General features: G+C 40.5%; 1 protein-coding gene across 1 annotated transcript in view; it reads left to right on the plus strand.

Moving 5' to 3' along the window:
• CFAP47 (cilia and flagella associated protein 47) overlaps nt 1–26,978 on the plus strand; it is a 643,784-nt gene that overhangs the window by 122,952 nt on the left and 493,854 nt on the right. Inside the window, exons 27-30 of the mRNA XM_054005907.1 lie at nt 1,873–1,973; nt 14,800–14,931; nt 19,396–19,615; nt 20,465–20,674. Coding sequence (XP_053861882.1) covers nt 1,873–1,973; nt 14,800–14,931; nt 19,396–19,615; nt 20,465–20,674 — 663 coding nt within the window. The remainder of the gene's footprint in view (nt 1–1,872; nt 1,974–14,799; nt 14,932–19,395; nt 19,616–20,464; nt 20,675–26,978) is intronic.

Genomic DNA, 26,978 nt, shown 5'->3' on the forward strand with positions numbered 1-26,978 from the left:
ACATTATTATTGTGTTGCAGTAGTAGCAAAATGCCCAAGTCCAATAAGGGCCCCACTGTACTTGGCATCGTGTGCAAATGAATTGAAAGGACAATTGTTATCCCACAGAGCTTACATGGAATATCTTATTTCCCCCCTCTCCATGCCAATTATACAAGCTCTGGATCTAATCAGAGTTGTTCTGTTTGCTTCACTCTAGGATCCTTTTTGGCTCTTCAGGATCGTTTAATGCATCTGAACCTTTATGTTCCTGCCCTTATTAATTTTGGAGCAGTCTTGTTCTCATTGCCCTAAACAGGTGATGCCATTTCTTCCTGTATTCTGTAAAATCCACCCCCAGACTATGATGATAAAAAGTTTTCTGTCAGAAAGATCCTGATGTCTTTGGGCTATCTGTCCTTTTAGAAATCTTTCATGGCTGACAGACAGTCTGCATCTGGCACTGAATGCTGTTGGAGACAGAATGCTTGATTCATGATCTACTATGACATCTCCAGTGTCCCTGTCGGTCACAATTCAGCTACTTTAATGCAAAATATATCACTCATGTATTTGTATTAACTGAAACAAATTGCCTGAAAGTCTTTTTAGGACAAAATAAAAAAGCATAGATATTTTTTCAGATGGTGTTCTGTTTCCCTAAATAAAGTATTACAAAAATCTCAGGATTGGTTTAATGAAAATGAGTGGACCACTAATGGTTCATTCAGATAACAAATATATTTTGATTTTGTTTTATTAAGCATTTAAAAACTGATTCCACTGAGTGAGTGATCTACCATATATAGTAATTCCACACTTGCTAGGAGGAGGATTACCTTATCTTCAAATAAAACACCTAGACTTTTTAATATGATTTGATTATGCTCCATTGCAAACACAAACAATAAATTAATTGTGTTCACCTACTATTTATAACGTACCTTCATGGAAAAAAGTCATAAATTTACATGATCAGTGGTACAAAGTGTTTATAGCTTCAGACCTATAACTTGATCACTTTTTAGAGATTTTTACTTTTTGGCAGTATAAGATCTGTTTGTGTAATATATGTTTCCTGTGTGTCAACATACTGTAAAAGTGTTATGGAATGAAATTATCATCAATTTTACTTAAGGTAGAAACAGTGCATGTAATAGTGCAGGAAAAGGGAAGTGAAACTATAGGCCTTCATATGCAACTTTCTCTGGCCCTCTGACTTCATGGATTAAAGAGAGTCAAGAGTAGATGACAGCTTTCCCATTTTTTCTTTTGTTTGTTTGTTTTGTTTTGTTTTTACTGAGTTCTTTGGGGTGTGATAAACTCTCTCCAGTGTCAAAAATTGCATAATCTATTTTGCAAGATGGCAACCTCCTTTAGTATGCTCATAAACATCAATTCTAATTTTAATTTTTTTGTTTTCAGATGGACACAGTGCATTTATTTCAAAAAATCCTTTCTACTCCTTAAACTTTCAAATTAATGACACATTTATGTTCAGAGTAGAATGTGCCAGATAGGAGAGAACCATTATTGTATCAGTCTTCTCTATTTGTGGATTATTGATATACACAAACTTTCCAAATTGTGCTCTCACAGCAGTGCAACCCTACTGGTTGCACCACTGTACAAGAGAGCAGAAGTCGGTTGCATATCTTATTTTTAGTGTTGGTTACTGTTACACAGATATTAAGGTTTATTTTATTGTTCACCATACAATGGCTAAATCTAAGGCAATATTAAAAAATCAGATGACCATAAAAAAAGCTTCACTGTGAAATATTTGAAAAACTCAACAGAAGAACAGCCATATTAATAGAAAATATTGAAAGATTTTTCATATATTAAAAAAAATACTTCTCTCCTCCCCTTCCTCCCTTCTGACCTCCCCAGGTTCTCACTTCAGGTTGCTGCCACAGCAGAGAACTGCCTTCTTACTGTATATCCATACCTGGCATTCCACTGCACAGACCAACAAATTGTCTTGAGAAGTGGTAAGGGTAGTGAACATTTCCTCACTTAATCTTTTTAATTGTTATTACATTGTAATTATATTAACCACCATAGTCTATCTATAATTTTTATCATGATCATAGCTACTTATTTAATTAAGGAAGCATTTTTACTTGGTACTTAGAAGAAAATATACTCATAATGAGATTTTTATAATATGTTGGGATTCATACAGATTCAGGCTTGTTCTTATTGAAAGTAGGGGGACAAAATAAGTTGGATATTTATTGAAAAATGTCTGACAAGCCTACAATTTTTAGAATAATTGTGCTAATATTGGAGTAAGCTTAGAAAGGATAACATAACTACACGGAGGAAAATAAATTAATTTAAATTAGGCTAACAAAGAACTATGGTTGACAGGCAGTTTCTGTGCCACCTGCAATTGGACTTTTAAAGAAAAAACAGCACAGAAGAAAGCAGCATAATTGAATGGTAAAGTTATTACAGAGTATTTATATAATAGTTGAAAATGTTGTTCAGTATTTTTGAGATTCTGGAAAAGACATGAGATTTTTTTGTAATGTTTTGTTCAAATATATCTGGAATACTGTGAAAATACTGGAAAAAATCAGATTGATTAGTGTCAAAATTAGTGTAAAATAAGTCAACTTACGTGGATGGACCCTTCTTACTTAAAGGAGATGTCCATGCTTTAGAATCCAGTTACAACCATTGAAATTATCTTTGCAGAAGGGTCGAGGTAAGGCAGGCAACTAGAATGTATGCAGTGGTGAAATTACATTCGGAACCCACTCCAAACAATTCAGCAGCAGGTTTATGTTTGTAATGTGATATAAATGGAGCTAAGATAAATTCTACTTTGACCACAGTGTGACTCTGTTTTTCAGTTTATTACTTGGGTCCAATCCTGTAAATAACAATTTGGGGAAGCAGAGTGCTCTACCTGTGAGAACCATTGGATATCAGCGGGGCTGTCTGTGAATGTACAGAGGTCTGGCTGCATGTTGTAATTTGCTGGGTTGGGGCCTTTACGTTTCTCAGATTAACTAGGGTTACCATATTTAACAAATAAAAAAAGAGGACCCTCCACGGGGCCCTGGTCCCGCCCATTTCCCACCCAGCCCCGCCCAACCCCCCCCCACGCCAACCCCGCCCTAACTCCGCCCCTCTTCCCTCCCACTCCCAGCCACGCGAAAAGGGCTGCCCGAGCGCTACCGGCTTCACAGTTTGCCGGGCAGCCCCCAGACCCTGCGCCCCCGGCCGGCGCTTCCCCAGCGCAGCTGGAGCCCGGGAGGGGAAGCACCCAGCCAGGGGCGCAGGGTCTGGAGGCTGCCCTGCAAACCATGAAGCCGGTAGCGCTTGGGCTTCCGGCAGCCCCTATGCCTCTGGACCCTGCTCCCCGGCCGGGAACTTCCCCTCCCGGGCTCCGGCTGCGCAGGGTGCGGAGGCATGGGGGCTGCCCAAAGCCCGTAGCGCTCGGCTCTTTAACAGAGCTGAAGAGTCAGGGGAGGAGCAGAGGCTCTGCTCCTCCCCTGACTCTTCGGCTCTGTTTAAGAGCCGAGCTGCCCGAGCGCTACCGGCTTTGGGCAGCCCCCATGCCTCCGGACCCTGCGCCGCCGGAGCCCGGGAGGGGAAGTGCCCAGCCGGCGGCTGGGGTCCAGAGGCAAGGGGGCTGAAGCCCATAGCTCTTAAACAGAGCCGAAAAGTCAGGGGAGGGAGGAGCAGAGCAGCCGCGGGAGGGGAAGTGCCCGGCCGGCATTTTCCCGGACATGTTCGGCTTTTTGGCAATTCCCCCCGGACGGGGGTTTGATTGCCGAAAAGCCGGACATGTCCAGGAAAAACCGGACGTATGGTAACCCTAGATTAACAAGAGCAGGTTGCTCAGATGCTTTAAAAAACAAACAACATGATTTGTGTCTGTGATGATTTGGGACCATTAAGCACTATTCATTTGTATTAGGGCTCTCATGTGATTAAAAAAATTAATCGTGATTAGTCGCGCAATTAAAAAAAATAATTGGGATTAATCACATGATTAATCGCACGATTAATCGTGCTGTTAAACAATAATAGAATGCCATTTATTTAAATATTTTTGGATGTTTTCTACATTTTCAAATATATTGATTTCAATTACAACACAGAATACATTGGCTGGGAACAGCGAACCATGGCCACTGGGAGCTGTGGGCAGCAGTGCAAATGTAAACAAATGGTCTGGAGGCCCGCAAGTGGATTACCCTGACCGGCCGCAGGTCGCCCACCACTGCTCTAAAGTTTTACATTGTTTTGCTTTTGAGTGCAGTTACTTTACCAAAAAAAAAAAAAAAAAAAAATTGTAAATTGCACTTTCATGATAGAAATTTCACTACAGTACTTGTATGAAGTGAACTGAAATATACTATTTCTTTTATCATTTTTACAGTGCAAATATTTGTAATCAAAATAATAATATAAAGTGAGCACTGTACACTTTGTATTCTGTGTTGTAATTGAAATCAATATATTTGAAAATGTAGAAAACATTCAAAAATATTTAATAAATTTCAATTGGTATTCTATTGTTTAACAAGTTTCAGAGTAACAGCCGTGTTAGTCTGTATCCGCAAAAAGAAGAACAGGAGTACTTGTGGCACCTTAGAGACTAACAAATTTATTAGAGCATAAGCTTTCGTGGACTACAGTCCACTTCTTCGGATGCATATTGTTTAACAGTGCGATTAAAACGGCAATTAATCACAATTAATTTTTAATCATGATTAATTTTTTTTAGTTAATTGTGTGAGTTAACTGGAATTAATTGACAGCTCTGATTTGTATCTCTAGTTTTTCTTATCTCGGTAGAAGTTTGAAGCTGAATCAGATAGAATTGAGTAAAACCTCAAAAATGATCCCAGTAAGACTCAACTGATGCCCATAAGACTCAACTGATGTTCAGAATTTATTCAGATGCCTCTGAAACCTGCAAGCAGGGAGGGCTCTGGCTTTTTTGCCACCCCAGGCAAAAAAGCCTCCTGCCGTCCCCCGCCCCCTGGTGGGGAGCGCGGCAAGGGAGGGTGCTGAGCCCGGCTGCGGCCCCGCTCTCCCCACCCGGCCAGAGCGCTGGGGGAGGGCGGCTCCGCTCTCCCTGACTGGCCGGAGCGCCGAGAGGAAGGCGGCGAGCCTGGCCGCGGCCCCTCTCTCCCCGGGTGAGCACCACCCCCCTCCAGGTGCCACCCCAAGCACATGCTGGAGGGCTGGTGCCTGGAGCCAGCCCTGCCTGCAAGAATCCGAATGAGTAGCTGCCTGAACCTTGCAGAGTCTTCAGTGACTGCAGATTTTGTTTTCCTTCATGAGACTAGAAGGGATCTCTGTTAGATCTGAAGAGCTGTTTTCCTTTGGGCCTGAGGGGGGTTGAACTAGGGCTGCTGTATTCATTCCTTGCAGCCACTTGGTTCCCACCTAAGTAGCGGTGACCTGTAGAATCTGTACAAAGGTGACTAGCCTAATGGGAAGAGAGATGAGGCCCTTTGCCAGGTCCTTAAACCTGTTTATGGGCTGCTGCTTATCTTTCCCAGTGATGCCTGCTAATGCTTCAGCCCCAAGGCATAGGTCTGTCCAAAAAGATCACTTGCAGTGGCCCATCAGAGCCCAGCACTACCACTCCACAACAGCCATCCTTCAAACCTGCCTATTTCAACCCAGCAAATTGTGTGCCTAAATCTGGTCCCACATAATATGTAATCTATATATATTTTTAATCTGAATGGTGTGAGGTACCATTGAAACAGCATCTGAAAGAAATTTTGTTTTATTGTGCTACAGAGAGATTGGTGGTCCTCTTTTACAATTTCATTGTAGTCAATTGCAGGATTGATGCTGTGATTTTTTTTTTTTTTTTTTTGATGAAGTCTTCTATTTGAAACCTGTATTTTGATCTGTAATAGAACATGTTTGGAAAGACTATCTACCCTATTACTAGAGAATGCATTGTTGTACACACTGTTCACACTGTATATTTGACCCCGTATAGCTCCCTTAACTTGTTCTGATGTTTAAGGTTGTTGAATGGCTATGTTTTTCTCATAAATTGCAATTGTGTGACATACTCTGTGTGTGTGTGTGTGTGTGTGTGTATATATATATATATATATATATATATATATATAAAATAATGTGCAGTTCCAATGGGGTAAAAATACCTATTTGTTTTTCAAAGGGCTGCAGGGTTAATTGATTAAACTGGTGCTGACTCTGATGGCAGTCACTTCAAGAGTAATAAAATGGTTACTAGTTTCTCTTCCGTTTAATGCCTGTATGTTGAGCCACTGTGCCCTGCCCAGCATAGTGTATTTGGCCTTTCAGTGGGTATGACTGTAATCCTGCTCTAACCTATTGAGTATTTAATGTAATTTGAAACTTGTTCATTTTTTTTCTTCAAAGGTGTGTAGAACAGACCGTCACTCTTGAGTCCTACATGCCCCTTGTGCTTTTCTTACACGATGTAAAACTTTTAGTTCAGCTTAGCTTGTTTATCTTGATCTTTTTGGGCAAACTACTAATTTGACTTACTGGGGTAATTTAATTTTTTTATGAAATTTTTAATATGTTAAGAAAGGAAAATAACTTTCAAAGAATGCCAGTCAAATCTTTAGGCCTTTTCAACATGAGGCAACAATCAACAATGTAACGAAGCCAATATGGGTATTTTCATTGACTTTAATGGTAGCTAAATTGAGCTCTCAGGTTCAGATTCTTTTGTGATCACCTCATGGTTCTTCTGATTGAGAATTGCAGTCCTTCATAGTTGAGGTAGCACTAGTGTCTCTTGACAAGGCTTATTTTTGATGCAAACCCCTTTACAAGTCAAAACAACAAATTCTCATGGGTGTTTTTGTTTGTTTGTTTTTTGTTTTTTTTGGTTTTTTTTTTTACAATTAAAGTCTGAAAGGCACACTATTATCTCTTCCGAAAGTCTTGAACAAATTTAATAATCGCGGTTTCTGACTAAAGACTTAAATGACTCCAGTTTTTCCTAAGCACAAAATTTCACACATGGGTAGATTTGGGCATTAACCATTGTAAACGTAGGAGCCAAAGAAATTAAAATGGTTAAACTGGGTATGATTTTCCATCTGGTCCCTGGCTGAACACAGAGGACACTTATGGGGATAATGACCCAACACTAATAGCCGCAACACTAATAGCCCCAAACCAGCAAAGAACTTCAGCACTTGCTTAATGTTAAGCATGTGAAAAGTCCAATTTTTTAGCTCCCTTTAAGTCTCAAAGAATGTTTTATAAAAATGTTCAAGACTTTCAGAACAAATACTAGTTGCTCCTAAGACTTTAACTGTACAAAATATAAAGAATGAAACTGTTCACATTCTTAAAGTGAAACATGTGCTTTGGTGGTTTGGAGCTTAAAGGAGGAATTGCTGTGCAGGACTGAAACTACATGCCCTAAATTTCCAGGCCTGCCAAGTCAACCAACTCCCTCTGCAGTTCTATTTCATAGAACTGGAAGGACCCTGGAGAGGTCATCTAGTCCAGTCCTCTGCACTCATTGCAGGACTAAGTATTATCTAGACAATCCCTGTCACGGATTGAAGTGTCACGAGAGGAGGTTTTGGAATTAATTGATAAACTTAACATTATCAAGTCACCGGGACCTGATGACATTCACCCAAGAGTTCTGAAAGAACTCAAATGTGAAGTTGTGGAACTGTTAACTAAGGTTTATAACCTGTCCTTTAAATCCGCTTCTGTACCCAATGACTGGAAGTTAGCTAATGTAACGCCAATATTGAAAAAGGGCTCTAGAGGTGATCCCGGTCTATAATTGCTGGGAAATCTAACGTCTGTACCAGGCAAATTAGTCAAAACAATAGTTAAGAATAAAATTGTCCAACATAGAAAAACATAAACTGTTGAGCAATAGTCAACATGGTTTCTGTAAAGGGAAATTGTGTCTTACTAATCTATTAGAATTCTTTGAAGGGGTCAACAAACATGTGGACAAGGGGGATCCGGTGGACATAGTGTACTTAGATTTCCAGAAAGCCCTTGACAAGGTTCCTCACCAAAGGCTCTTATGTAAATTAAGCTGCCATGGGATAAAAGGGAAGGCCCTTTCATGGATTGAGAACTGGTTAAAAGACAGTGAACAAAGGGTAGGAATAAATGGTAAATTTTCAGAATGGAGAGGGGTAACTAGTGGTGTTCCCAAAGGGTCAGTCCTAGGACCAATCCTATTTGACTTATTCATAAATGATCTGGAGAAATGGGTAAAAAGTGAGGTGGCAAAGTTTGCAGATGATACTAAACTGCTCAAGATTGTTAAGACCAAAGCAGACTGTGATGAACTTCAAAAAGATCTCACAAAACTAAGTGATTGGGCAACAAAATGGCAAATGAAACTTTATGTGGATAAATGTAAAGTAATACACATTGGAAAAAATAATTCCAACTATACATACAATATGATGAGGGCTAATTTAGCTACAACTAATCAGGAAAAAGATCTTGGAGTCATCGTGTTTAGTTCTCTGAAGAGATCCACGCAGTGTGCAGTGGCAGTCAAAAAAGCAAACAGGATGTTAGGAATCATTAAAAAGGGGATAGAGAATAAGACGGAGAATATCTTATTGCCCTTATATAAATCCATGGTACACCCACATCTTGAATACTGCATACAGATGTGGTCTTCTCATCTCAAAAAAGATACACTGGCATTAGAAAAGGTTCAGAGAAGGGCAACTAAAATGATTAAGGGTTTGGAACGGGTCCCATATGAGGAGAGATTAAAGAGGCTAGGACTCTTCATCTTGGAAAAGAGGAGACTAAGGGGGGATATGATAGAGGTATATAAAATCATGAGTGATGTGGAGAAAGTGGATAAGGAAAAGTTATTTACTTATTCCCATAATACAAGAACTAGGGGTCATCAAATGAAATTAATAGGCAGCAGGTTTAAAACAAATAAAAGGAAGTTCTTCTTCACGCGGCGCACAGTCAACTTGTGGAACTCCTTATCTGAGGAGGTTGTGAAGGCTAGGGCTATAACAGAGTTTAAAAGAGAACTGGATAAATTCATGTTGGTTAAGTCCATTAATGGCTATTAGCCAGGATGGGTAAGGAATGGTGTCCCTAGCCTCTGTCTGTCAGAGGGTGGAGATGGATGGCAGGAGAGAGATCACTTGATCATTGCCTGTTAGGTTCACTCCCTTTGGGACACCTGGCATTGGCCACTGTTGGTAGACAGGATACTGGGCTAGATGGACCTTTGGTCTGACCCGGTACGGCCTTTCTTATGTTATTATGACAAGTGTTTGTCTAACCTGCTCAGGGCTGGCCTTACCTCAGATGCCAGACTAGGTGAGGGGCGCTACTAGGACCCAGAATGTAGAAAATGGTCTGCTGCTGGTGCATATGTATTCTCTCTGCTCTAGATGCACAGAGATGGTGGAGTGCTGTGCCGGAGGAAGGAGAGCACAAGAGACATAACAGGCAGGCAGGAAAAAAGGTGAGAGGGAATAACAAAGCAGCAGGAGCTGCAGGGAGAGAGAGGAGGAGGAGCCTTTTTTGTACCTTTCTAGCACCTCCACAAGCCTGGACTGATTCACACCAGCTTCTCAGGGAGCTGCCAGTTTCTTGCTGCTTCTCTGAACCCACTTGAGGAGAACAGGCAGTCAACTGAAGTAGTAGGAGTCAGTTAGGCACTTAAGACGCTGATATCTTCCCTCACTCAGGCCCTGCTACCTGTCTGCTTATTTGTCCCCTTCAACTGAATGTTGAGAGCCACTATAGCTGGCACAGAACAGCAGTCATGAGTGAAAGAAGAAAACACCCCTCTGTGGCAGTATTCAGAAAAAGAAAGAAAGCAAAGGAAGCTTTTCTATCTAAGCAGGAAGGAGCTCTCCTGAGATACATAGACACAAATGTTCACGGTGAGCCTTCCGGCTCCAGTGATGATGTGAGTGGTGAGGAGATGCCTGATCTTCCAGTTAGTCAGAGTGCAGGTGACCTGGCAGCTACTGCAGCATCCATATCTCCATCGCAAATGGATGTAACCATGCACATTCCTAAAGAAAAGTATAGATCAGAGAAGAGTGTGGTGGAAATGCAAGAAACAGCTGCTGCTGAGTTTAGTTCCTTAAGTCTAGATGGTCCAGGACTGCGGATCCACTTGAGCAGTAACCTGAGGGACTTCCTTGTACTGCATGGGCCACAGCAAGTGAAAAACTTCATGTTCCCCAAAGACAATGAAAATAGAAGTTTCCATCCAACACATTACTGGCATGAAATCCCCAATGGTGACAAAATGGAGAGGCCATGGCTTATGTACTCAAAAACCCAGAATGCTGCATACTGTTTTTGTTGCAAACTCTTCCAGTCTAATGTTCTAGCCACATTGGCTTCTACAGGAACAAAGGACTGGAAAAATCTGTCTAGAGATCGGGCATGCCATGAGAAGGCAGCAAATCACCAGAGAGCATTCCATAGGTGGAAAGAGCTTGAGATGAGACTAAGGGGTTAAAGGCCACCATAGATGATCAGCATCAAAAGAAGATTGCATCAGAGTCTCTTTATTGGCAAAATGTTCTGAAAAGGCTCATTGCCTCTGTGAGAATGCTTGCTACCCAAAACCTAGCACCACGTGGCACTGTATGATCAGCTGTATGTGCGAAACAATGGAAACTTCCTTAAAAATGTGGAGCTGATGGCTGAGTTAGATGCTCCTGGAGTACAGTGTCAAAGAAGAGTCACCACCCAAGAGATGTACACACACCACTACCTTGGAAAAACAATTCAAAATAAGATCATACAGTTACTGGCAACAAAAGTCAAACAGAAGATTGTTGCAGAAGTAGCAAGATATTACTCTGTTATTCTGGACTGCACACCTGACATCAGCCATACGGAATAAATGACTTTAATGGTGTGTTTTGTAACAACAACAAGAGAACCTAGTGAAAATGTCCCTGCAATGGTGACTGTCAGAGAGCATTTTCTAGAATTTATTGACATTGATGATACTACAGGAGCTGGTATGACAAATGTGCTTCTTAAAAAGCTGGAAGATACGGGAATTGCGATAGCTGACATGAGAGGTCAGGGCTACGATAATGGTACCAACATGAGAGGAAAGAACAGAGGAGTGCAGACACAGATCTGAGAGTTAAACCCTTTTTTTGTCCTATGCAGTTCTTATTCATTGAACTTGGTGGTCAGTGAAGCAGTATCAGCTTCTAGTGAGACTGCTGAATTTGTTAATGTAATTCAAAGCATCTGTGTATCTTTTCTCTGCATCAACTCATCAATGGCAAATTTTGAAGCAACATCTGGGAACATCTTCTCTGACACTGAAACCACTGAGTGCCACATGATGGGAAAGTCGAGTGGAGGCGATAAAGCCTATCAAACACCAAATTGGGAAGATAGATGATGCCATAATTGCCATTATGGAGGATAATGCTATGACAGGAACTTTTCGTGGGAGAACAGTAGCAGAGGGAAATGGAATCATCAGAAACATACAGAACTTCAAATTTCTTTTTGGCTTAGTGTTGTGGCATGACATACTGTTTGAAATAAATGTTGTAAGCAAGAGACTCCAAGGTGTTGACCTTGATCTATCTGGAGCAATGGCACAACTGGACAAAGCAAAGTCATACCTACAGTCTTACCAGTCAGATGAGGGATTTCAAAACATTCTGAAGAGTGCACAGAAGTTGGCAGAGGAACATCACACTGAAGCTATTTTCCTACCCATTCAAGAATACAAGAGTCACCAAAGAAGACAACATTTTGATTACAAGGCACAGAATAATCCCATAAGAGACCCCAAACAACAATTCAAAGTTGAATTCTTTAACCAGGTTCTAGATTGTGCAATACAGTCAGTTGAAGAACATTTCATGCAGCTCAAGGAACACAGCAGTATATTTGGGATGTTGTATGATATTCCAAAACTCCTCACTATACCTGAAAAAGACCTACACCAGCAATACAGGGCACTAGACAGTGTTGACACATGACATGTGTGATATTGATGCGAGTGATTTAGGTGATGAACTGAAAGCCCTTCCAAGATGCATTTCAGCAGGATCAACTCCAAAGGCTGTTCTGGAATATATGTGCACAAATAAGATGACCACCCTCTTTCCAAATGCTTTTGTTGCTCTGCGCATACTTCTAACACTTCCTGTAACAGTTGCCAGTGGAGAACGCAGCTTCTCCAAGCTGAAGTTAATAAAAACACATCTACGCTCCACAATGACACAGGAGAGGCCGGTCGGCCTTACAACCATCTCAATAGAGCATGAGCTGGCCCAGACTGTGGACCTTCAGCAGGAAGCAGTTCAGATCTTTGCAACCAAGAAGGCACGGAAAACAGCACTTTGATTATTCAAACAGATAAAAATGCCAGTGTTTACTGTGCAGACAAGAAAAGTTATGTTTGCTGTTCAGGCGTTTGAAAGATAAGCGTTGCTTAAAATTTTTGAACAAGGCATTTTAAATTGTTAGTTCTCCTTTATTGGGGGTAGGTAGCAGAGCAGTACCATGAGAGGACTACATCAGGAAGAAGACAGAATTGAGACCTTTCAAAGTTTTTTGGCCAAAGCAAGGGGATATGGGGGTGTCATTTGAGCTCCCCGCCTCACTGCCAAAATGCTGTGGGCTGGCCCTGAACCTGCTCTTAAAAATCTCCAATGATGGAGATTCACAGCCTACCTAAGCAATTGATTCCTAACTTCCAGTTAGGAAGTTTTTCCTCATGTCCAATCTAAATCTCCTTTGCTGCAGTTTAAGCCCATTGCTTCTTGTCCTATCCTCAGAGGTTAAGATTTTTTTTCTTCCTCCTCCTTGTAACAACCTTTTGCATACTTGAAAACTGTTATCATGTCCCCTCTCAGTCTTCTCTTTTCCAGACTAAACAAACCCAGTTTTTTCAATCATCCCTCATAGGTCATGTTTTCTAGACCTTTAATAATTTTTGTCACTCTTCTCTGGTCTCTCTCCAATTTGTCCCCATCCTTCCTGAAATGTGGCGCCCTGAACTGGACACAATACTCCACTTGACGCCTAAGCAGCACAGAGTAGCATAGAAAAATTACTTATCGTGTCTTGCTTACAACATTCCTGCTAATACATCCCAGAAGGGTGTTCGCTTTTTTTGCAACAGCGTTACACTGTTGACTCATATTTAGCTTGTGATCCACTATGACCCCCCCCAGATCCCTTTCCGCAGTACTCCTTCCTAGGCAGTCATTTCCCATTTTGTATGTGTGCAACTGATTGTTTTCCCAAATGGAATACTTTGCATTTGTCCTTATTGAATTTTATCCTACTTACCTCAGACCATTTCTCCAGTTTGTCCAGATCATTTTGAATTTTAATCCTATCGCCCAAAGCAGTTGCAACTTCTCCCAGCTTGGTATCATCTACAAACTTTACAAATACGCTCTCTATGCCATTACCTAAATAATTAATGAAGATATTGAACAGAATTGGACCCAGAACCAATCCCTGCGAGACCCCACTCGTTATGCCCTTCCAGCATGACTGTGAACCACTGATAACTACTCTCTGGGAATGGTTTTCCAACCAGTTCTGCATCCACCTTATGGGAGCTGCATCTAGATTGCATTTCCCTAGTTTGTTTATGAGAAGGTCATGTGAGACAGTATCAAAAGCTTTAGTAAAGTCACGTCTACCGCTTCCCCCCCATTCATGAGGCTTGTTACCCTGTCAAAAGCAATCAGGTTGGTTTGGCATGATTCGTTTTTGACAAATCCATGCTGACTGTTACTTACCACCTTATTATCTTCTAAATGTTTGGAAATTGATTGCTTAAAAATTTGCTCCATTATCTTTCCAGGTACAGAAGTTAAGTCATGAATCATTTTAGGAGCTCTGCAATAGAGCTGTCTGGCTGAGGGAATTTAGGAGTCTGAGCTCCACTTGTACCTCTGGGGAGGCGCATGATTCAGGAATCAACTCCCAGCAGGCAACCCACAATCCTTCAGCTTTCGTTTGGGGCCTGCTGCCCCAAATTCAGTTCTTACTCACCTTCAAGACACCAGTTCCCCACTGCCAACTTTCTCCCTAAATCTACAATGTTATCTCACTCCAAATGCCTTTCTTTCCTCCTGCTCCTTCTCTGCTATCTTGATCTTTTTAGCCCACCCTCATGCGTTATCTCAACCTCACCTGCTGGTAATCTTCCACTACTTCACAATTGCCTGTTTCTCTGCTAGTAGACTCTTCCCCCCTGTAGCAGTGGAGAGGAAGACTGTACTGAGAAAGGGTATCTTTGGATTTAAAAAAAAAACCGGAGTATTTTCAGAGAACATGAATTACTTTTCCGTGTTGTTACTCCTGCACACATCTCAACAAATCTGAGGCTTCTGTAGATGCTGCTTTTTAATTTGATTTGTGAAATGTGCGGGATTGGTAGTGCTTTGAAAAGGCTGACTATGAAACACTGAGACCCACTGAATGAGGAGCTGGGGTCAGACACGCCTTAAAAGGGGACTTGGTTACTGGCTGAGCACTTTAGAGTTGGGAATGCTCCTCTGGGGTTTATTCAGCAGGTGCCCATACCTGAGATGTACAGATTATAGTGTGTGTGTGTGTGGGGGGGAAATTGCACATAATTTTTTCTTCAGTTACTGTTTAGAGAAGTGCCATGTTCTCATCAGCCAAACTGTAAGTGTTACCTGATAACCTGAGCTGCAAAAGAAACCAATATTTAATAGCAGATAACTGTGTATCTGAACCATTAATACATAGCCAGTAAGGTAATGTCTTTTATTGTGCATTTTAATCAAACTTCTGCTCAAAATCTGTATTTTATAGACCATAATGGGATAATCTACAACAATGGAGAAGCTGTTTTGCATCCCTGTTACACTCCAGGATCACTGTCCCATAGTACTTCCTCCAGTTCCCTTTGTGCAGTCACTAACTCAGCCTATGAAGGTTCTTCAGGTAAAACAGCAATTAATATTTAAATATATAGATTTCTGTAACAGTATTTCTGCTTACTACTGCAGTGTTTAATTTTTTTAAAGAAAAATGTCTTATCTGCTATGGTGCCTGACAATGAGTGTAGCCTGTGAATATTTGGGAAATGATCCCATCCCATCCCATCCCATCAGACGATAGAATGGCTGGAGGACATGAACACAAAGGGGAAATACATAATGGAATTGGAATTAACCAAACTGGTTACACAGCATGTCTAGGAGTCTCATTCATGCAGAAAACCCCCTCCCGTCCCATACTGAATTGTTTATAGGATAACAGCCTTGTGCCCTACTAAATTGCTGAGAGGGGCAAAAATTAGCTGCCATAGTCACTGAGTTTTAACCTTGTGGTGGGCGGATTCAACCTGTGGTTGGATTCTACTATGCCAATAACTGGTCACAAACTTTGGGCAAGATTATGCTATTCTTACTCACGTAGGGTAATATCATATGACTGGAGCCATCCCACTAAAATGAATGAGACTGTTCCAGGAACAAATTAATACTCAGTATGCATAAGAGTGGTGGAATCTGGTCCTTTTTAAGGTGACCATGCTGCCATTGTCTAAGGAAGAGAGATTCTGATAGAACTCCCCAATGAAAAGTCAATTTGCAATACAGTAGATCCTCATCACATAGCTAACCCAAGGTTTTAAAAAGAGGAATCAGTTGACACAGCTATTTTCCTTTTTAAACCATAAGCAATTATAAAACCAGTTTAGATTAAAAAATCGAAACAAAAACCACACACAATTAATGTTAATATCCTGCACAGTGAAAGTCTAAATGGGTTATTTGTAAAAATATGAAGACCAAAATGATGATGATGATAAAATGCTTTTTAAGAAGTGTAAACACTGAAGTAATTAGTGTAGCAGAGAAAATATCTATTCGTCTCACAGCAGTTAAAGTTGCATCAAAATTTTCTTTTTTGAAGGCCTATACCTTAGGGTCTCACCTTTTTTGGAACTCTTTTTTGTAAACATGCCATGGGGAATCTGAACCAGATTTCAGCCACAAATAAAAGTGAGTGAGGGTGAGTGGGTGGGTGGAATGATCTCCAGTATGTATTTTGGGTTTATATGCTGTTGTTTTTTTAGGAAATTTGGAAAGATTTAAAACGTGGGAAAAGCCCACACTCAATGCATGGTTCCTTCCCCTGCTGCTGCCTGAAACACTGAAACATCAGAGACAATTAGCCACTCATCACTCCCTCCAGTTCATTTACATACTTCAGAAGGGTCACTGTTCTCCTGGTTGTCATGCAACATCTGCCTTTAATAATTGATTTCTCTTAGAGTATGTCTTCACTACCCGCCGGATTGGTGGGTAGCGATTGATCCAGCAGGGATCAATTTATCGCATCTAGTCTAGATGCGATAAATCAACCCCCGAGCGCTCTCCCGTTGACTCCTGTACTCCAGTGCCACGAGAGGCGCAAGCAGAGTCGATGGGGGAGCGACAGCAGTTGACTCACCGCGGTGAAGACACCACGGTAAGTCGATCTAAGTACGTCAATTTTAGCTACGTTATTCACGTAGCTGAAGTTGCATAACTTAGATCAATTCTTCCCCTGTCCCCCCAGTGTATACCAGGGCTTAGACTCCCATGACATTGTTACAAAGAAGGGTCCCAAGAGGAGCTGTAATGAAAGCAGACAGGGTTTGGTTCAGCTCCTCCTGTGCTCCTTTGGGTTTGTACTGGGCTAAGGCACACTGGTTCTTTTTCAGAAGGTTATTGTTTGTTACTTTCCTCAAAAAGGGTTACATGAAAATAAGCTACAAAATTCCAGCTCTTTTCCTTTAGATTGTTTATCTGATCCTTCCAAATTGGGGTCTATGACTTTCTGAATATTCACCTTTTAAAAGAAATAGGAAATTATAGATCTCTGAGTCATAGTCTTGTGTTACACAATTTTTTTAAAAGACACTGAAGTTCCAGTAAAATGTTTTGTTTGAATAGTTTTAATTACTTTTCAATTAACAGGGAGTGGTATAGTCTAGCATTTCACAAAGACTACAATGACAACAAAATATACATAGAAGGCAACAAATGTGTAAAGGCTTTATTATTTAAAAAGTAATTATATAAAATAATTCTTTCTATTAAAAAAGCTGAGGAAATACATAAACAACTTAATTTAATGTTAGTTAAGATTTATCTCATCCATAATCTAAACCATAAAAGAGCAGGAAATACAAAGTTAAGGATTAAAATGTAGAAGAATCAAGCACAAGTTAGGAAATGCCAGAATGAACATTGTCCATACAATCTTAATTTGGTCCCTTCATATGTATGCATTAAGATATGGTCTTTAATTATGTGATCCCATTCTATTTTTTTACACAGAGCACAGGATGGGTGGTGGTCTGGGGATGAATTAGGTTGATGTTTTCTGGGCGTACCCAGGGTTGTCAGGCACTTTGCTACCACCTTCCCTTAATGTGGGGAAGCCTTGTCTGTGTCTGCTGGGGGACAGCTCCCTGATCCTATAGGCAACACAAGCGCTCCACTGTCCATGTGCAGATTAGTGCTAGATATTCTCCAACCCTTGAGCACTCTGAGCATCTCCCTGGAGTGTCCTGCCCCTGTTCTGCTGTACACGCACAGTATTTACAGATTTGCTGCTCCCAAAGAAGCAGTGCACTCCAGCTTACTAGCTTCACCTCAGGCCACTGCTGTATTTAACACAGAGCAATTAGATGTGTTTATAGTGAAAACAAGTACAACTCTATTTAACCAAGAGAAGAGATTCAAATCATAGCAAGCAGGTAGAAATATTGGAAACAAATATTTACATATACAATAAAATATACTCATTTTAAAACGTAGACTTTTTAAACTAAAGCTCTCCCCAAAGTCCTACTAGCGTTTTTCAGCCAGACCTGCTGAAATCCATTTTTTGAGACAAAACATGCTGCCAGCTTGTCCCCTACTTAAAGGATACTGTGTGTTTCTTTGTAAGCCCTGATATATGAAAAGTGCATCATGAGATGCACAATGAGCAGACAGAGACTAGTGTCTAACACCCCTTGCCTGAACAGAATCTGTACAAGGCATGTCACCTCCTGATGACCTGCTTTAATGTCAAGAACTTAATTTTCATTATAGATACATAACTTCTTAAATATTATCCGTACATATGTTACACAATAATTATGCTGACCTTCGGGCTATTGACTCTCAGTAGAGACCTTACGTGCTCCCCCCCACTTTGGTGAATTATTGTGCATATAATTGACTAGAGGATTGCTGTAAAACTCTGTGTCCCCTGTGCCCTCTGCCAGTGGGCACAAAGAGGTTCCTCAGTCACTGTAGTGAAGGAATCTGTTGTAAGTAGGACCTCTGCCTCATTTTTGCAGAAGTTGGAAGCTATGTAGTGAATGAGGCAGGGGTTTGCAGAAAAAGAAAGAATGAGAACATAAAAATGGCCGTACTGGGTCAGATCAAAGGTCCATCCAGCCCAGTATCCTGTCTACCGACAGTGGCCAATACCTGGTGCCCCAGATGGAGTGAACCTAACAGGTAATGATCAAGTGATCTCTCTCCTGCCGTCCATCACCACCCTCTGCTAAACAGAGGCTAGGGAGACCATTCCTTACCCATCCTGGCTAATAGCCATTAATGGTCTCATGGTCAAGGTATTGGAAACTTTGTGGTACAGTCAGGGGTAGAATCAGAGTTCCTATGTGATGCTGAGCAAGTCACTTGCTCCAAATGTTTCACAGGTAATTACTTCTGCATGTAATACACAATACATATGCACAAAGGAGCCAAATTAAGGTTGCATGAGCAACGTATTTTCTGACATCAGAGTGCTTGATTTGATAAACTTCTAATCCTTAACTTTGTATTTCCTAACTTTTTATAGTTTAGGCATGATAGTGATAATATGCAATATAGTATTCAACCATATCAGGTTTTTTTGGGAGATGGGGGCAATGATAATATACAATAAACTGATAGTACAAACAATCCTCTTCCAGTATTAGAGGCTTATATAGTACCTGATAATTTGGGCAAAGGTAACTTAGCCAGTTGTGCGTTTCTATATCACTGGGGTATGGAACTTGCCTGGACAAGCTTTGTAAACAATCCTTATTGGAACCACTTCTAAGAATATTTTGGCAAGATTACTGCCCATGATTTCATATGCCAAGTTTGAATGGTCTGTATTTATCTTATTCTGATTGCGTAATAACCATTTCTCCTTTTCTAAATAAAGATAGGACCCAGAAATGCAAGGTTTGCTGTTTCCAAAATTTATATCTTGTCACTTGTCAGGAATAATCAATATAAATAACAGTTCATATGATCTCTGTATTTTATTTCTTTGCTGTCTCAATAAGATTAGTGTTTTAAAAAGTGCTGTTTTTGTACTGGAAAATGGATAAGGAAAATTTGAAATACTTTTTGTATTCTTCAGAATCGGAAAATATGCTTGAAAATGAATGGGTGAAAAAGGATGAAGCTGACAGCCAAAGTCAGGAGAGAGAAAATAAATTTCAACTATCGCTTTTTCCTGACGAAGACAGAGAGGAACACATCTTCTTTCAGAAAGTGATAACTGCAGTTCAGAACTGGTTCACTCTTTTTGGTTGGTCTAAGGGACCTAATCCTATTTCTATTCCCCACTCATTAAGGCGGTAATTGTAATTTTTTTCTTAAATGTTTCCTAGGAAAATGCTGCATTGTACCAATGTGTGTTCCATCATTAGAAACATTCTTGGATGACCCATGTTTATGACCAAGTTACTTTTAATATGCAACTGATTAGATGGAGAAACCCAAAGATATTTTTAATTAGTCAAACTTTTTATGCATTGTAAAAGAAAAAGGTCTATTTTTTTCCATTTATAAAATGTTCCCAAACAAGAGGTTCTGAGAGTATGTACAACATTAAAACCATATACAATGCTTATTACAACTGAAATTGAGTCTGATCCCAGAATGAACCCAGTTTCTGACCATCACCACTGTCTCAAGGCAAAACCATGTAAATAAATAGTTGCACCTTTCCCCCTGCCCATAAGGTCAACAAATTGATGAATGAGTCAACAGGGGAAGCAAATTCCAGTAAGTAGAGTCTTGTCACCAGCCCCTTGCACCTGATGTCTATCAGCAGTTAGATGAATCACCTGAGTTAGTCCTAGCTGTTTGATAGTACTGAAAGAAAAAGACATTCTCTCATTTGGCTGGTTCTCAAATGTGTGGGTTTTTATATAGGGTGAAAATGAAATTGTACTTGAAAGGTAATGGTGACTAGCACAGGCTCAGTTGTATTAAATAGTCTAACCAAATAAAAAGATCTTATGTTGTCATAACATCTGTATAGAAATCAGGAAGTACTATATTTTTCACAATCCATTCCTCAGACCTTTCCATAATGGTTTATTAATGAATTCACCACAGTTAATGGTACAGTAGTTTTTTTAATGCAAGTCTGTTTTTAATGTATTTAAAACAGTAAAGTTAAGTTTTTCCCCCCTGTTTAGTGATGTGTGTAAAATCCAGATGACTTCATCTGATGAAAAAGTTATTAAACAAAACCTCGGCAAAGATACGAAGACTGTTTATGACATGCTCCTCCATCTGAGTGGACAGTTGCTACCAGGAATTACTTCGAGCCAGTCTTTGCCCTCTGATCCTATTGAACGAGTAATCCAGCTCCACTGGCAGCATTCTACAATGCTCACTTTCCTCAAGTAAGATAAGGGTTATTTTTGCTTATGTTTCCCCGGTTGTGTTTAAGTAGTTTAAATACCTTTCCCATTGAATAATATGCTTTTTCTTAGTTGTATTTTTACACTGTTTTTTGGTTCTTGTGATTAAAAGTGTGATGTTTATGGTAAATTACAATGAGCTTGGTAGTGATGTAATCTGTGAAGCTTGGTGATGGCATGTTATGAAATGTTAAATAACCACTCTAAAGCTGAGGAACTAATTTTGTTTCTGACATGATGGTGGTATCTATCATTTAAAAAAACCTGATCCATCTTTAGAACATTGTCAGGTTATTTCTCCTAGGATGCAGGGCCACATCATGTCACCCAATTGAAAAATCAATGGAAAGAGAACTGAGAACTTAGAGAGGAACTTTATGAAGCTTTCTTCTTAATTCGAGAGAGCACAGATCCTGTGAATTTATGGATAACTTGACTCTCAATCTCATGAATCCCAGAGCCAGTGCTACTGCTTCATTATGTTGTTGTTTTGGTGCCTTAGATTAAAACACTTTTGTTAAGAGAATTTGAGGTCGTCTCAAATTTTGAAATCTGGATGATCTGGGACACACATGCCACTATGTAGAGTTTGGACACAATGAATGCAAAACATTCTATGAATGCTTTGTGTGCTTCCCCTTGATTGTTAAGAGAGCACAACTCTGCTGCAAGAAAAATAGGCTAGTTCCTCCCTGATCCTAAACTAAGACCTATCAGTTTACACCTATAAAGTGAATAAAAGTTATACAGCACATTAATGAAAATGTATAGTGCTTTACTTTGCAATGAGAAGCAGGTTACATAATAAGATAAACTCAGCTGATTACTATTCACAACATTAGAGATGTTGAAACACACTGAAAGGAATTTTTAAAATGAAAAGCCCTGTGAAAATCTCTCTGAACAAGGAGTCAGGAGGCTTTTTGTACTCTGAGTAAACTAGACTTAGAGTTCTTCATCCTCTTCCCTGTAATGCTTCTTTATATTCTAGCCTTTGAGCTAAAGTACAGATTTTTTTTAAAACCAGCAATCAGCTGTTTATTAGCATAAAGCTACTATATTACTTATCTTTCCTGTCGTCTTAATCTCTTGGCTCATGAGAGCTGATGAAAGCTATGCTGCACAGTTGTCTAAGCGGTTACAAAGTATCTAGGCCTGCATCCGTAAGTGAGATTTCCAATATTGTAACTGTAGGCAGACAGTAGCATCATTAAGTTTTAGTATTATCGATTCTTGTGATAGTTACAGCATTATTTTGGGCTTGGATTCTTCTGGCCCTGGCACTGATATGGATGGTTTGTGTTTCAATGCTTCAAGCTGAAGAACAATTCTTGCACTGAAGGCAACCTGCCCAGATTTATACATACTTTTAGGATCAAACATAGGATTTTTAGGCCATAATGGTTGAAATGGAAGTTCCTCTCGCATATAAATTGCCCAGTGTAAGTTGATAGAATTGGCTCATTACCCCAAGATGCTATCTATCTATCTATCTATCTATCTATCTATCTATCTATCTATCTATCATAACTTGAATCAGACATAAAACTAGATTATAAAGTGACCCTGATTAGAAGTTTTGATAAGGCTGTTCTATTCCAAATGTGATAGCCTTCTGATTTAGAAGGAAGGAAAGGACTTTAAATGATTCTTCCTATTAAAAGGAAAAGTGTGGGGTTTTGTTTTTAAGCAAAGCAGTTTGTAAACCAAAATGAGAAATGCTTCACTGTGAACAAACTGTGAAGTATCCTTGAACATTAGGCTGATGATGTAAAACTGGCATTTCTGAGGTGAGAGGTGGCTTCCTTGTTAAAGTGTCAATATTCTTGGGATCAGTAGCATGGAAAGAAAATGTTACTGTAAAAGGAGATTTTATCTCACTGTTATACTGAATTGTAAAAAATTCCAATCTGGTATAGGACACACCTTGCTCCCTGTAGGTCCCTTCTTTTCCCTGTTCCTCTTCTGGAACACTGGACCCTTGTTCCAGGAGTCCACCACAGGAGTTAGATGTACTCCTGTGACTCTGCTCTCCAGCCACAGAAAGCCTCAAACTTCTGGACTTTCCCCTGCAGGAGAGTCTTACCTCCTCTGCAGTTGCTCCCTCAGCCTGCTTGTAAGGCCAGGGTATCTAATGGATATCATGTAGCTCAGACCTCTCTGGCCAGGAGGCAATCCACGAGTTATACCACAGGTGTGATCACGTCTCTAATTGTTTTTTTTTTCTCTGCTGTAGCAAGTGGATGGGGAAATTTCATCACAGGTCTTAACATGGTGGTAACATTTTTCAGACAGTAAAAACCGTCTTTGATCCTGCTGATATCTAGTCTTCTAATGTCATACCAAGATTCTGAACTCTACAGTAGTATTCTGAAGTGACTCCAACTAAGTTTAGGAGAACTAAGCCAATGTTCTTCTCTTTATACTTCTTCCAATTCTCAACTGGTATAATATCAATATTGTTGGGATTTAGCCTCAGCTTGTTTAGAAAAATCCAGTTTTACAATGTAAGTGCAAAGCTGCCAAAAAGCTAACAGAGAGGGGAGGGAAAAAGAGAAAAATAGTTACCCTGCAGTCACTAGTGTGATAGATTCCAAGGCCCAAAGGGACGATTGTGATCCTCTAGTCTGACCTCCTGTATAACACAGGCCATAGAACTTCCCCAAACTAATTCCTAGAGCATACATTTAAGAAAACCATCCAATCTTGATTTTAAAATTGCCAGTGAGGGAGAATCCTCCATGATCCTTGGTAAATTATTGCAATAGTTAATTACTCTCACCATTAAACATTTACACCTTGTTTCCGGTCTGAATTTCTCTAGCTTCAACTTCCAGCCATTGGATTGTGTTATACCTTTCTCTGCTAGATTGAAGAGCCCATTATTTAATATTTGTTTTCCATGTAGGTGCTTATGGACTGCATTCAAGTCACCCCTTAACCCTCTCTTTGTTAAGCTAAATAGACTTGAAGAGCTTAATCTGTCACTGTAAGGCATGTTTTAAAATCCTTTAATCGTTCTCCTGGCTCTTCTCTGAACCTTTTTCAGTTTATCAACATCCTTCTTGAATTGTGGACACTAGAACTGGACACAGTATTCCAGCAAGTGTCATGCCAGTGCCAAATACAGAGGTAAAATAACCTCCCTACTCCTATTTGAAATTCTCTTGTTTATGCATCCAAGGATCCCATTAGTCCTTTTGACCATACCATCACACTGCGAGCTCGTGTTCAGCTAATTATCCCCAATGACCCCCAAATCTTTTTCAGTCACTGCTTCTTAGGATAGAATCCCCCATCCTGTAAGTATGGCCTGTGTTCTTTATTCCTAGATGTAAACATTTATATTTAGCCATATTAAAACACATCATGTTTACTTGGGCCCAGTGACCTGTTGTCTTCATTATTTACCACTTGCTCAGTTTTTTTGTCATCTGCAAACTTTATCAGTGATGATTTTGTTTTCTTCCCTGTTGTTGATAAAAATATTAACTAGTGTAGGGCTAGGAACCAATCCCTGTGGGAACCAATCACTGTAAAAACATCTGCTTGATTACCATTCCTGTTCACAATTACATTTTGAGACTTATTAGTTAAGCCAGTTTCTAATGCATTTAGTGTGTGGCATGTTGATTTTTATACAGTTTTAGTTTTTTTAATCAAAATGTCATGTTGTACTAGGTCGAGCGCTTTAGAAAAGTCTAAGTATATTATTGCTATTCCCTTTATCAACCAAATTTGTAATCTCATTTAAACAAAAATAATTAGACAGGATATGTTTTCCATAAACCTGTGTTGATTTGCATTAATTACATTACCTTCCTTTAATTCCTAATCTACCTATTGAGTTAGGTAATCATACCACCCAGAGAACTCGGTCTGCCAGTTTGGTAGGCCCACCACCCATTTCTCTCATTTGGGTTTACAAAACAAAGTGTTTCATCTGTTTGGCATTTTGTTGTTGAAAACTTGTCTTCACTAGGAAACAGACAGTATGGGTGATTACTAGAGCCTGGATAACATTGGTTTGAGAGAAGATGATGCAGCTGGTTGGCTCCCTTGCTATTTTTATTTATTTAGTCTTGGCAAGAAAATATTACCTAGCTCAATGGAATATCCCATGTTGCAGAAGCACAAAAACATGTTATCACTCTTTTACTGTTTTGCCTACCAAGCAAAGTCACATAATATGTCTCAAAATGTGTGTTCACAGCCTTTGCCTTATACAGGAGAATCATCCTGTGGCAAGGCCAGAGCTTGAGTAGCTGGAGAGGAGGTGCACAGGAAGCTCAGGTTCTGCACAAACCACCTGCCCCCCTTTTGGGATTTCTGGTTTGTTTTGGGAGCTCTTCCTTAGCCAAAATGTTTTCATGTGAGATAAACAGCTAGGATTGTAAACTTGCAAATAGACTACTATCAAGTCGAAACAATCTAGACCTCCAAATGTTGGGAGATGCTACAAGGCATTCTTACTTCAGAAAGCCCAATTAAAGATCACTTCGTAGACATGACTACAACTTTTTGATGATAATCACTGCTCTCCTTGTCCTCTCCACTATATACTTCAACATCCGTGATTATGCTCTGTCCCCCTCCACTTTCTTTTCCTCCCCCCCCCCTCTTAAATCTCATGTCAGACAATGGGATAAGGTGCATTTTTATGCTAATATGGTGGTTCTGTATTTGTTGAAATTGTAACTATCTGGTTTAAAAGCATATTTTTTATGTTCACGACTGTTTCTTTCTCTCTCACATTTCAATTTGCATCTTTTGTATTGAAATTAAATAGGGAATTTTTGTCCTAGTCAACAGGTTGCAGTAAATTTGGTTCTTTGAGCGCTAATTCTTATACCAACTGTGGAACATGTGTGGATATGCACTTACATCAGAGAATTTTCTAGTCAGCAGTATACACTGGGACAGCGCATGCATCCAATGTCTCCGTGTGCCTCTCAACTAGGGTTTAAAGGGTGGAGCTTCATTGCCACACCCCAGTTCCTTCTTTACCACCTTTGGTATGTGTCAGAGCAACTCTCTTTGGAGTAACCTCAACTTAAGCATTTGTAATTAGTGAGCAGGGTTGGTTTAGTTAAAGTAGGGCAGCTTTAGCGGACATTGTGGGGAGAAGTGGTGTCGGCTGCCATGGCAGATATGACTCTGAACAATGGACACATGAGACATCTGTTCTTCCTTGATGAGGGGCAAGTCCCAGAGTGCTGTGAAATCTGCAGGTCCTCTTTTAAGCAGACCCAGGAGGGAGACCTGCCTGAGGGCTTTCCTTATGGAGCAGTTGATTGGAGCCAGACTCTGACCCTGGGTTCCAGGTGTCCAGAGGTTGTCCAAATCTGCCCCTGCGCTGACTTTGAAACTAGCTGAGGGATTGCTCATGCCCGTGGCATCTCTATCAAGGAAAGCATAGAGATAGGTTGGACTCAGAGTGGAAGTCTTCGAAGGAGAAGAGGTGGTGACTGCCCTCTCACTCTGAGGCTGAATAAGACTATCAGGCAGCTGGACATAAAGGATGCCTCAAAACTTAGGAAAAGCTCCTTGAGCACTGGAGCTGGTGCCAACCGAGTGGACCCAGCTGTGATAGAGGCCTTACCCGTGTCTGTGTTCACCTCTTTGGTACCAAGGCAGTTGGTATGATCACCAGCTGCTACAGGATCTGGTAGAAGACTGACTATGGTACTTACCATCCTGGGATCTTCAGCACCAATATTTATACGTTTACTGTCACACCTACCCAGAGGGGCTCTGTCACCCCAGATCATGGTCTGTATCTCTAGGGTGGATGCCCTCCTAGCTATTGGAGCTGCATTTGCCCGTGATGCTGTTCAGATTCCTGGACCTGGTGACATGAATGTTTCTGGTACCTGTCAGGTTCCCCTTTCACCTAGGGGGTGGGCGCCACCTTTCCCAGATGACTACTTACTTTCATTTTCCAACTTCTGGGAAAGCCAGCAGCCACCCCTAGCTAGGTCCCATGACTTGGCAGTTTTGATCTTGAGGAGGGAGATGAGATGTATTCCTGTGGCTGAGGGTAGAGTGGGGTACTGACCTGGCCCAGCACATGTATCAGTGATTTCAGAGAGTTTGGGCCCCTGCACCTTAAGACTGTGGCATGTGGGCCTCTTGGGGACTGCAGTATTACCCTGAGGTGGCCTCCTCAGCATGCTTAAGGCACGGACTATCCCTGTCGCACCTAAGATTGGATCTGTCCCTGCTGTGCCCCCAGAACCAGGCCAAGAACAGGTGGCTCCAGTGCAGCAGATTCATGGTGAAAGGC

This window comes from Malaclemys terrapin, chromosome 1, assembly GCF_027887155.1.
Source record: "Malaclemys terrapin pileata isolate rMalTer1 chromosome 1, rMalTer1.hap1, whole genome shotgun sequence".
Taxonomy (NCBI): Eukaryota; Metazoa; Chordata; order Testudines; family Emydidae; genus Malaclemys; species Malaclemys terrapin.